This window comes from Mus musculus, chromosome 2 (genome assembly GCF_000001635.26).
Source record: "Mus musculus strain C57BL/6J chromosome 2, GRCm38.p6 C57BL/6J".
Classification (NCBI taxonomy): Eukaryota; Metazoa; Chordata; class Mammalia; order Rodentia; family Muridae; genus Mus; species Mus musculus.
The window spans coordinates 154,530,972-154,544,065 of NC_000068.7; the positions used below are offsets into that span (position 1 = coordinate 154,530,972).

General features: G+C 45.7%; 1 protein-coding gene across 8 annotated transcripts in view; it reads left to right on the plus strand.

Moving 5' to 3' along the window:
• Positions 1-8,385, plus strand: part of Cbfa2t2 (CBFA2/RUNX1 translocation partner 2) — a 103,259-nt gene extending 94,874 nt beyond the window's left edge. For 6 of the 8 annotated variants that reach the window (XM_006498642.3, XM_006498641.2, NM_172860.2 and 3 more), the window contains 2 exons: positions 251-441; positions 3,913-8,385. In XM_006498642.3, coding sequence (XP_006498705.1) covers positions 251-441; positions 3,913-4,209 — 488 coding nt within the window. In that variant the 3' untranslated portion in view covers positions 4,210-8,385. The remainder of the gene's footprint in view (positions 1-250; positions 442-3,912) is intronic. The other 2 variants (XM_030247023.1, NM_009823.1) reach the window with 1 other exon arrangement.
• Positions 8,386-13,094: the final 4,709 nt, after the last annotated feature.

Genomic DNA, 13,094 nt, shown 5'->3' on the forward strand with positions numbered 1-13,094 from the left:
TTTTACTATTTTTCCTTAGCAGTACTGTTGTTAGCTAGCTGAGTGCGTTGACACATACCTATAAATAATCTCACTTCTTGGAAGCAGAAGTAGGATTGTGACAAATTTGAGACTAACCTAGGCTATATAGTGAGAACCTATCAAACCCTACCTCCTCTACCCCCACTTTCCACTCCCACATCCCTTAATGCTGTGAGATGGAAGTGAAAAGATTTCTCTGCCAGTTGATTTTACTGTTGCTTTCTTCCAGAAGAAGCCGTGAATAAGGTGAAAATTCAGGCCATGTCAGAGGTACAGAAGGCTGTAGCTGAGGCAGAGCAAAAAGCCTTTGAAGTGATTGCAACGGAGAGAGCTCGAATGGAGCAGACCATAGCGGATGTCAAACGGCAGGCTGCAGAAGATGCTTTCCTGGTCATCAATGAGCAAGAAGAGTCCACAGAGGTCAGAGCTACACTGGGCTATAGGCTGGGCTGGGTGGCTAAAGGGAAGCAAGCCCGCTGCTTGCCACTGAAATGCTGGGTAGAAAGAGTCCACTCCTGAATTAGATGGTGGGATTTTTAGCCATTACCAAGAGACTTTTTTCTTACTTGACGATAATACTAAAATAATAAACTATTCTTTTGTATTCATAACAGTCTACCACACACACACACACTATTTTAGCTTCCATGAAGTGAAATGTGTCCCATTGTGTGATAATGACTAGCAGTCCTAGAGCAGATTCAGTACATACAGATGAAGATACCCAGCTATAGAGATGTAGTAGGCTCACTGTGTGCAGGTGGATGGACACCTGGCTGTGCATGCATGCTTCTTCTGGTCCTCACAGTAATCTCATTAGGTAAATGTTGGTTCTAAATTACAAACTGGGCAGGCAGATAAGGTAGACTCCCAATACCTTACCCAGGGCCCAGGATGCTTTGATAGAATAAAAACAAATACGAAAAATTAGACCAGATATGATAATTATACCACTTAGGAGATTAAGACAGAATTTAGAGTTCATTTGTGCCTGGTACACGTAGGAGAAGGCAGGTAGGTCATAAAGATGAAAAAAGGATGTAAGGGCAGAAACAATGTGACAGTACCAGTTACATCCTGCCACCCTCCCTGGTCACAGTACAGATGATTACATTTAGGGCCTTGGGTGTATTTGGCAAGTGTGATCCCAGCCTTTTGTTGTTTTTATTTTGAGACTAAGTTGATAAAGCTGCCTCTAGAGGAGCTGGAACTGCAGGGAACGTGCATTAAGCCCTAGCACTAATATATTTGAATTCAACAAAAAATTTCCAAGTTGTTGTGTTATTTATTTAAGACAGGGTCTTTGTGTATCCCTGACTGTTCTGGAACTTGCTATGTAGATTAGGCTGGCCTCCAGCGTAGAACTTTCTGCTTCCCAAGTACTGAGATTGATCAAAGATGTACACCACAACTCCTGGCTTGTAACTTCTTTTTTTTTTTTTTTTTTTTTTTTTTTTAAACATTTATTTATTTTTCTGTTTGGGGGAAGAATTCTGGCCTTGCCTATGGCTCTGGTTCATTCTTTACTGAGTTATCCCCTGAAATCTTTTCTTTTTTTTTTTTTTTAAAGATTTATTTATTTATTATTATATGTAAGTACACTGTAGCTGTCTTCAGACACTCCATAAGAGGGAGTCAGATCTCATTACAGATGGTTGTGAGCCACCATGTGGTTGCTGGGATTTGAACTCAGGACCTTTGGAAGAGCAGTCAGTGCTCTTAACTGCTGAGCCATCTCTCCAGCCCGGCTTGTAACTTTTTTGAGACAGTGTTTATATATATTGCCCATTCAGGCCCAGTACTGTGAATCCAGGTTGGTCTGGAAACTAAAGGCAATCCTGCTTCAGTCTCAGAGTGCAGATATTGCAGATATGCACCACTATGCTAACCACCTTATTTTAGGCATTTTTTTTTTTTAGGCTTAGAACATAAGGACTAAGACTGTAGGAACTATAATTTTAAGCAGCAAACTAAGTACCCTGCGTTGAGATGCCTGCCAGCATGGATTCTGGCAAATTTGCATATCAAAGGGAAGACCAGACAGCCTAAGCTTTTGTTGAGTTTGCATTGGAGCAGAAATGCTGATTCTCTAATTTCATCAGAAATAATCCTCCTGGATGACTTGCAGTTTCTCCATCTCATGATAAGCTGTGTGGTGTGGAAGAAGCGTGCCACTTCCACCCTGACTTTACACTGGCTTTGCATCATTAAAGACTCAGTTTTCTGTGCAGAAGCTTCAGCTGCCGTGGTCTGTTGGCCTGCTAGCTTTAGGAAGGTAATCTGAGTTTACAGAGTGATACTGTTGAGGTGATAAGGCCTTTGCTGTGATGTGTAAGCTACGGCAGCTTCTGTACTTGCAGTATAGCCCTAGATCCGCGCTGCTCCCTTGCCTGCAATGGAGGGGCGAGAGTATCCTATCACCTTGTCTCTCCCACAAGGCATGTTCTATCTCCATCTCCAAGTTTTCTGGCAAACACAATAAACTAGCAATTGACAATGAAGAGGAAAGAGGTCTAGTTGGGACCCGAGGCTGTTGACAAGCTGCAGATAATTGTGATACAGGTCATAACTAGGAGCCTCTCCTTAACAAAGGAAATTTAGCCGGGCAGTGGTGGCGCATGCCTTTAATCCCAGCACTCGGAAGGCAGAGGCAGGTGGATTTCTGAGTTCGAGGCCAGCCTGGTCTACAGAGTGAGTTCAGGGACAGCCAGGGCTACACAGCGAAACCCTGTCTCAAAAAACAAAACAAAACAAAAAACAAACAAAAAAACCAAAGGAAATTTAGAATCACAGTTCTGACCTCAGAAGGTTCATAACCTTTGCACACTAAATACAGAAAAATACTGACCTAAGTCTATAGCTCAAAGTTGAGGAATGCTAATTTTGAAGTGTGACTAAACAATAGACATTTTGGTTTTTTGTTTTATGATGGCTCACCACACTGCCCAGACTCGTCTCAAATTAAATTTTAGCCTCCATTTTAGCCTCCCAAGTAGCTGGGCTAGTTGCTTTGTTGTTGATAGTTTTACTATACTAGAACATTAAAAAGAGCTTTTACCAGTCAGTCCTGTGAGTGTTCAGGTGTAGATCATTCACATATCACTGGTATCCGTGCTAAGGCTGCACAGGGCTAGCTAGCATTTTTTTTTATGTTGTCTTTGTTCCCAGTCACTTGTATATTTAAATGACTGTATGCTGCTTTCATGGCTGCTCCTTGAGCCCACAGGAAACCTTTCTTGGCTCTTCTATACTGTGATAGAATTACTGTTCATAATTAGCCGTTTCTGCTAAGCCTCAGGATCGTCTACCCCACTCTTAAGATGTAACAAGTAGTAAGAAAATGCCCAGAGTCCACTTCAGGGACTCCAGGGTTGAGTGGCCTTGAGAACAGACTATAGTGTCCCCTCAGCCCATCTGCTGTATGATACGACAGTGAGGGACATAGACACAGAGGACAGAGGAGGCAGCAGCATAGCCATCTCCCTCCTCATCCATCCTGGTTCCCTGGAAGGGAACTTTTTGGAGAAAAAAAAATCTTAGTTTTCCTATATTCTTTTAAAAGTCTTAGTTTAAAAGATCAGATATTGTCAATAAAAACACTGAAGATGGTTCCTCCATTGGGATGTAGAAAATGTTTGTTTGTTCAAGCTCATATGTGGATATATGATCTTCAGAAGGTAGTTGTGAGACCTGGGCCCAGGTGACACATGCCCATGACCCTGGCATTTGGGAGGGAGAGCAGGAGGATCAAGAGTTAAAGGGCATCCTCAGAGACTTACCCACAGGTCTGTAGCGCCACAGTCCTTGCTGTACCATGCAGATGACAAGTGACAGTGGCGAGCCTGCCCATCAAGATGTCAGCAGCCACTAACTGACGCCTGTGTCTTGCAGAACTGCTGGAACTGTGGCCGAAAAGCCAGTGAGACGTGCAGTGGCTGCAACATTGCTCGCTACTGCGGCTCCTTCTGCCAGCATAAGGACTGGGAGCGGCACCACCGCCTCTGTGGCCAGAGTCTACATGGCCACAGTCCCCACAGCCAGAGCAGGCCACTGCTCCCTGGAGGGCGGGGCTCAGCCAGGTCTGCTGACTGCAGTGTGCCCAGCCCAGCCCTGGACAAGACCTCAGCTACCACCTCACGGTCCTCAACACCTGCCTCTGTGACAGCCATTGATGCCAACGGGCTCTAAGCTACAGACTCCACCTGTCCTGATGACCCCTCCACATGGGAGCATGCTTGCACCAGTGAGCTGGCTATTAGAACAAGTAGCTGTTGGGTCGTCAGCAAGAAGTGAAGTTGGCAGGAAGCATCCAAGAGGCACTCCACAGCTTCTCTGGGATTTGCCACGTGTCCTTGGAAGAACTAATGTATCATTCTCTGCACACAGGAAGTAGCTTGAGCTGCCTCCTCCATGGCTTTCCTGAGGTTCCTCTTCCAGCTAAAGCTGGCATAACCAGCCCCTTCTCAGTGTATACACCAGCTCCCTCCGACTCCTTGCATTAGCATATTGTCAATAGTGTCCCACACTGTCCACAGTAGAGGCCTGAAGACTGGTAGCAGGCTTAGGAGGAGGCCCTTCCTTCCCCTGTCTTCAAACAGTTCCTTGAGCCCCATATCCACCCTCGAGTGACACTGATTGGCCTAAAAGAGACTTGGATAGCACAAAAGCAGTACTCAGGACTCTCTCCTGAGCTGCTCAGAGCTGTTAAGATGCTCAGAAATGCAAGAAAGAAGTCACTGTTTCAGTAAAATCTCTAGTAATGATAAAAAATTAAATTAGTCTTCCCAAGCATCATGGATCATTTTGGACAAGATTTTCTAACTTGGCTGTCTTCGTTAGTTTGGAACCCACCTCTTAACTCCAGTGTTTTTCTTGATTTTGCTTGTGTAAAAAATAATCTCCATCGCATGGATCGGTCTGAGAGAGGATGGAGCCATTGTGCTAGTCTTTTCTCTAAGCATGTTGGCCAAACTAAAATATTCCGTGGATCACCTTGGAAATGCAGAGCCTCTGCCACTGCTTGACTGTTTAAAACAGTCGCCTTGTTGTATGTGTCCTTCTCTCTGGGACTGCATGTCTGGATCCTTGGGGATGTCTTGTGAGTAGGTTCTGTTTGGCACCTAAGCAGTGCTCCTAACCCTGATGGGATTATTCGCACCTGGTTTTGACACCACCTCATAGGTTTATTATCAGGTGGACATTTGAGGCATCCTTTTTCTGTGCTCCGTGTTTATAGTCTCCCTCACAGCTCAGAGTTTGTGAAGAATGGGAACCGTTTTTGAAGAGCCTGACCTGTTTTTTTTTTTTTTTTTTTTTTTTCCCATCTTCAGGAACTTTTCCAATTATCTGATTCTCCAAATAGAATTTGGAGACATCGATCTGGTCATTATTGGACCTATTGATCAGGCCAAGTACTGCTCACATCTTTTCCTTGCCATCTAAAGTTTATTAGTTGTCAGCACCTTGCATCGGCCACTCAGTATACTCCAGAATCGTTTTGCCCTGTGCAGTCAATTGGGATAAGTCATTGCCTTTGATCCTGTTGGCTTTTGGAAGCTGTGGTCACTTTTTGTACAATGAACAAGTCTGAAGAACAAGTCTGAATACTAACACTTGCCCCATAAAAGTATGGATTTAGTGTCTTTGCACACAGTTAAGGCTGATTTAAAAATACTGAGTTCCTATCTCATTGGAACAAGGGTTCTCAGACTTAGAAAGTAGACCTTTAAAATCATGTTATTTTAGCATAGAATACCCAAGACCCACTGTTTGCCAGACAGCTTAGTACAGCCTGGCCTCCCTGGTCCCATCCCATCAGTCTAGTGGGGACAACTTTGACTTACTAGATAGAGTTAGTACCAGACAGCACTTGTCCATACTCAGACACAAAACTTCGGGCAGATCAGGAGCTTCTGTGAACATGAGAATGTCTCCTGGTGTGCCCTGGTCAGTTACTCAGTAGTAAAATGGATGAACACCCTTTAAGTGTTAAATTTTTTTGCCACAGAACTACTCCAGATAGTTGGAATAAAGAGCTAGAACCAATACATTACTACTTACCTGGTTGGAGATCAGTTTGTACAGCAAACTGGGTTACAAAATCTAGCCTACCTTTGTGGGCTGTGTGATTGGCCTGTCCGATTCTGAGTTTCTATAGTGCTGTTGGGGACTGCTTTGCTTCTGTGTCCTACCCAGGTTTGTCTACACACTCGGACAGTACTTTACACTATATAGTTCAGTTCTCAGACTTGTCTCTATCTTGCCTCTGGTCAGCATCACTCTCGGGGTTTTGTTTTTGGTTTGGTTTGGTTTGGTTTGGTTTGGTTTGGTTTGGTTTTTCGAGACAGGGTTTCTCCGTGTAGCCCTGGCTGTCCTGGAACTCACTCTGTAGACCGGACTGGCCTTGAACTCAGAAATCCGCCTGCCTCTGCCTCCCAAGTGCTGAGATTAAAGGCATGCACTACCATGGCCCGGCTTCAGCATCACTCTTACGTGACATCTGTTTAGGACTTTTCAGATTTAAGGAGTTCCTTTCTGCAGTTCTCCAACTCCTCCCTAGGCAGGAGCAGCAGCAGTAGGAGCTGGAGCTACAAGTGATTCCTGGCTCACCGCTTTGTTTCTAAGTCTGCTTATATGAGCCACCAGGCTGGGAGTGAACATAGAGCTTCAGGCTGCTCACAAGTCTGGCCTCTGCAGTAACTATTTGAGGAAGAAAAGTAGTCAGGGCTTGGTCATTCTGTACCAAGTGAGGGATAAAATTTCAGGAAGTAAATAACAAAAGTAGCCAAACTGGGAGTTCTGCACACCAGTCCTCGCTCCAGCAAATGAAGACTTGTTGAAGCTAGCTTGGGACATGGCTTATTTGGTAGCATGGACTTCATTCCCAGTGTGGCATACACCAGCCATGGTGGCACATACCTGTAATCCTCTAACACTTAGGAGGTAGAAGCAGGAGGACCAGAAGTTTAAGGTTATCCATAGCTGCATAGCAAGCCTGAGTTACAGGAGACTTATCCCACAGAGACTCATTGAAGGGCCCTGCAGCTTCAGATTGGCTCATGCAGGGAGGTGGAGGTGAGGGCGCAGGCTGTGAGTGGCTTTCTCCTAAGGTGCTAAGTTATGTGCAGCCATGGGTCTCCATGGAATAACCTGTCTGGCCCCCCGAGGTCTATCCAGGCATTGGCTGTCAGTCTTCTGTAATGTAGACTCCTTTACCCATTTGATCCCCAGGGAGTGCTTCAAATCTTGATGTCAGCTTTACCGTCATTTCTTGTCACCTTCTCAGAGAGAGTGAAGACATTTTTTTCTGAGTGGTTCTGGAAACTATCTCAGCAGGTGTGTGAGGCCTCAACACAACTGCAAGTGTGTGTTAGTGGTTCTCCCTAGAGCATAAGGAGTGAGCAGATGGCCTTCGTTCTGAAAACTGCAGACAGGATTGTGGGTTGAATAAACCTTTACAAATAGGACACGTCTTGGAGGCTTACTTCAGAACTGGACTGGAACCAAGGTTTCCAGGCTCCTGGCTCAGGAGACTAAGCCAGTGTACTTTGATGAATGTTAGCTATTTGCAGAGAACTGGGTGGTGGCATGTTTGAACCAAATGTGAGAAAAGCCAGAAGGAACTGAACTGGCCATTGTGGACCAGATGGCCAGCTGTGGAAGATCCTTGATCCAGCAGCTGCTTAGCAGACCCTGGCCACTCAAGTATATTCCTTTAAAGCCAAAATGCTGACTACCTGCTTCTGCCTCATGTTGACACCCATTTCCAAAGATGATGGAGCCAGTGTGAGCCAGGAGGAAGCTGAGATGGTGGCTGATAATTTACTCTACCATCTCCTTCCACAGCCCAAGAGGTGGCACTTCCCGCTCAGACACCGTCTTATCAGGCCTCCAGCTGCCCAGTGTAAACTGTCAATGCTTATACCAAAAAGGGCATGTGCAGCTGGTGTCTGCCAGGGACAGCCCAGTCCCTGCCTTGTGGTTCCCAGGAAGAAGCTGCAACAATTCAGTGAATGATTAAAGGGCTGTTTGATAATAAGGCCTTCGTTCCACTCCTGTGGCTTTCCAAGTTCCTAATGAGGCTACAAAGGCTCCATCCATACAGAAAACCAATAATGTAAATAAAAGCCAATCCTGCAAGCATGGTTTGCAGAGGCGGGTGATGAATGTGAAGCCACCCGCAGGATGCATTTGAGTCTGGTTTTTCTGTGCTTTGTCATTTGACTCAGTAGGAACTTTTGTTACTTAACTCTGTGCATAACTTATTTAATGTACTGTATAAATGAACCAAAACTGTTAAATATGTATTTAGTTTGTTCTACTTAAAGTAGTTAATAAAAATGCTATATTCCTTTTCTGACTCAAGCTGGACCAGACCTGGGGAAGGTAGCACAGTGGTGGAGTACAAATGCCATATGACTAGCTGCAGCCTCTGGTATTGTCGAGCACCACACGTGGACACTCACTCTTCCCTCCCCCACCCCCAGGTCTTTGGTGAAGGGGCAGTGGGGCTCTAAGCATCCTTGCTATGACCAAAAGATCATGGCATGAGGGGTAGGGACAAGAAGGGCTGGAATGCTTGCTGTAGAACCCCACCATGATGCTAGTTGCAGCCATCTTCTGTGTCAAGGTGACCATGCTGTGGCAGCAGTGACAGCAATAACAGAGATATCCTTGGTTTCTCACACTCCTCCCCACTGAGTGATCTTTTAGTAATAACATTCAGCCACAGAATGGACATGAATATTTTTCCCAAGTAACTGTTATTTCCTTACAACATTTCAACATTAACATACTTGAGCTTGTGGGATTTTTATGTCCTTTACTGGCATTAAATCTTAATTTCACTGATGCTTAAGGTTGTGTGACCTGAGGCAATACTTTTCTTCCAGGCTTCATTCAGCTCCATTTTCTAGTATCAAGTGCCCTCTGGAGGACAAAACAGGGCCTGCTGCTTCTGCTTCTGCTTCTGCTTCTGCTTCCGTCTGAGAGCTAACTCATGTCCAGGGCAATCCTTGGGCAGCTTTATGTTTTCTGCGACCACCTCTATCCCTTGAGGTCAATGGTGTTTTCTGGGTACATTTAGGGAATTTCAGGACAGCTGGGCATTCTGCGGTTTTTTGGTGCTTAACGCTACCTTGTTTTGATACCCCTGGACCCCAAGTCTTGTGCTTAACACTACCTTGTTTTGATACCCCTGGACCCCAAGTCTCGGCTTTGGCACACTGTGGGACAAAGTAGAACCTTTCATCGATGTCCCTACTTTAGCTAAGATGCTGCCACCCAAGGATGCCCACTTCAATGCCTTCCATACTCGAAAGCACCAGAGCAAGCATGTAACTGTGCACACCTGTCTCCTGTAATGTGGAGTTGCTAGCAGTGCCCATCCCTGGGTTGTGAGGGTGAAATATGATCAGAAGAGCCAAGTGGTATATGTGAGAATTAGCTGTCGAGTCAGTGATAATCAAGCTGCAATCCAAAGAACCACAGAAGTTAAATATACAGTAAGGGAAAGGCTCGGGGACAGATCTCATTGGGAAGGGGAAATAGGATAGATGTGAATGGATTGGGTGAAGGCTGAAACAGAAGCATCACGCGGAGAGGGGAGAAGAGCTAGAATGAAGAGCCATTTGAAGAGTTGTATGGAAACCTAATACAGTAGGAGCTTCCTAAATACATGCATATGAAGGTGAGCTAAATAAATCACCAGATAATGAGGGAGAGCCCCAGCTGGCTCTTCACCAAATGAAATTTCCAGGATTGGGATTGTGTTACACCTAATTGAGCTGTTGGCCAAAGGGATCCCATGGGAATTCCCAAACAACTAAGCCTGTTGCCAAGACAGCACCTATGTAACTCAATTGAACAGAGAGAAGTTAAGCTGATGCCTACATAGAGCCTTCACCCCTACTCTCAGTAGCAGGCCAATCTCTGAGCTGAAAGCCAGCCTAATTTATAGAGTGTTTCAGGACAAGCAACCCTATACAAAGAAACCCTATCTCAAAAAATATAAAAAAAGACTAATGCTATTCTGTTATACTCTTAGATCAGTGCCTTGGTCAGCCATCATCAGAGGCGCTTCCTCCTACACCAGATACAAACACATACAGAGACCCACAGCAAGACATTAAACAGAGTGGAACACTCTGGAATACTCAGCCCTAAACGAGAGGTCTCCCTCAAGTCCCTGTAGAAAAAGGCTGCAAAAGCAGAAAAGCCAGAGGGTGTGGAGGACACAGGCCCTGCAGATCAGCATGCTCAAAGCTCATATGAACTCAGAGGGAGGCAGCAAGCACAGGTCTGCACCAGGTCCTCTGCTGGCTATCTAGCTTCCAGTCGAGAGGTTTCATGGGATTCCTGAGTGCGGGAATGAGCGGATCTCTGACTCTTGGGCCTTCTCTTGGACACTTCTTTCTGTTGATTTGTTTTGTCTCTGATGTGTTCTTATTATTGTCCCTTAAAGGTTTTTTGGTTTTCTAACAAGAGGCAGGAAGGGAGTGAATCTGGATGGGAAGAGAGGTGGGAAGGAACTGGGAGGAGTAGGGGGAGGGGAAGTAATCAGGGTAGATTATGTGACAGTAGAGAAAGTCTACTTTTAATTGAGAGGGGAAAAGCTGGGGATGGAGGTAGTCAGACAGGTATGGTGGCACAGGCTCCAATCCCATCACTTGGAAGTGACAACAGGAAGATTTGAGACTTTGAGTTTATGGTGAGTTTGAGGCCAGCCTGAGCTACATGAGATCCTGCCTCAAACCAGGGAATGGAGAGGACCTGGGTTCAATTCCTAGCACATAGTGGTTCACAACTGTCTCTAACCATAATTCCAGAGAATCTAGTGCCCTCTTCTGGACTCTACAGGTATCAGACGTGGTACACAGACTTATATACAGAACAACCAAAAAAAGACAAAAAAACAAAAAAACCTGGGACATAGTGCAGCCTGATGAAGCTGCTGCTCTTGCCACCGTCCTGAGCTGGCTGTTGTGGTGCAGATGCTAGACAGAGATGAGGTAGGCTGTGAGGATACACATCACTAAAGACTCACTGTGCCCTCAGTACCCTCACCACAGGGTACTGAGAAAAGTCTACTTTTAATTGAGAGGGGAAAAGCCGGGGATGGAGGTAGTCAGACAGGTATGGTGGCACAGGCTCCAATCCCACCTGAGAATGGCTGAGACTCCAGACATACCTGCACCTCTTGGGCCGAGTTCCTCCAGGGCAGCCCTGCAGCTGCCTGGGGCTTGGCCTCTAATTACTCCCTCTTCATTTTTTTTTTTTTCCATTTTGCACCTATCTGAAGCTCTCCTGCCCCACCACCTCTCCATCCACTAAAGGTCCTGATTAAGCTTAGAAATCTCCTCGAGGACTCGCAGCAGTGTGGACCAGTTTCCACCTAGCAGCTCTGAGCCGTCAGCAAGGAGGCAAGGATACAGGTGGCCTGTTAAATAAGAGCTAGTTGGACTTGATAGTATCTCTAAGGAGGCTGAGGCAAGGGAATGAAACATTCTATTACGTAACTGAAAGTTAACACAGAAGTGGGGTATGGCCATGTGTAGTGAGGCAGGAGGATCACCCAAGTTTTACACTGTCTCAAAACTAAGATAGAAAATGGAAAGTCTGACACTGTAGCTCAGTAGCACTGCACTTGGATAGCATGCGAGCCCCTGGACTCCATCCCCAGTACCTGAGAAGAATAAAATGAAAAGAATCATTCTGACACTTGGGAGGCAGAGGCAGGTGGGTCTCTGAGTTCAAGCTACACAGTGAGACCCTGTCTAAAAACAAACTTGAAGGTCAGCTCTACCTATAAGCCTATGTCCCAGCACTTAGGAAACCGAGGCAGGAAGAGCTCAGCAAATTCAAGGCCTGTCTGAGGACTATGTCTCAAAAAAAAATTGTTTTTTAAAGTTAACTCTTGCTAAACAGAAAACATCCTGGGACATCAGATTAAAGATACAGTCCTTGAGAGAAGCTGGCAGAGGTCTTAAGCATCTTTAAGGTATCAGTGGGGCCAGATGTGGAGGCAGGAAAATACCTTCCATGCCAACCTGGGCTACATAGTAAGATCTTGTCTCAAGAACAAAGCAAGGGGCTGTTGAGAAAGCTCAGTCAGTACAGCTTTTAAGAAGACCTGAGTTCAGGCTGGGAGAGATGGCTCAGCGGTTAAGAGCATTGACTGCTCTTCCAGAGGTCCTGAGTTCAATTCCCAGCAACCACATGGTGACTCACAACCATCTGTAATGGGATTTGATGCCTTTTCTGGTGTGTCTAAAGACAGCTACAGTGTACTCATATACATAAAATAAATAAATCTTAAAAAAAAAAACAACTAAACCAGTACCCAAGGAACCATACCTGAGTTGTCCTCTGACCCCCACACACTGAAACCTTATATACATAAAATAAATAAATCTTAAAAAAAAAAAAAAAAACTAAACCAGTACCCAAGGAACCATACCTGAGTTGTCCTCTGACCCCCACACACTGAAACCACAGTGTGGGTAACACATCTCTCCAAGGGCCCATGTGGAACAGAAACAGATACTGGCTGCACACTCTAGAGCCTGCTGGATTTAGGTCGCTGGCCCAAGGCATCCAGGCCTCTTGAGGCCATTGGAGAGAAGCACAGAAAAGGCCAGTCTGCACTCCTGCCAGCAGAGCTGCTTTTCTGGCCACCCCCCAGCACCCAGCAAGGATCTGGCAATCAGACACAGGGCATGAATGAAGCAGCACTCAGACCCTGGCTACCAGCCTTGGCTTAAATCCTATTGTAGCTTCCAGAATGAAGCTCTTTTAAGGGCCCCGCCTTCCTGGCTGCACCCCCAGTCTTCCTTCTTTCCCCTGGTCTCAGTAGCCATCTTGTTTGGCTTCCATCGGTTGACTGCATTGAGTAGTCCCTGCCACTCCGAGCTTGGGACACCTACATTCGAGACGAGACATCCATTCCATGCTTGTGTGGTGCCACGCACCGCCCTATAGAGCACCACTTTAGGTGTTTCTTTGGCTACTCCTCAGTCTTGTCCTGGAGAAGCCCCCCTGACCTACTGTGGCTGGTAAGACTCTTGAATATGCTA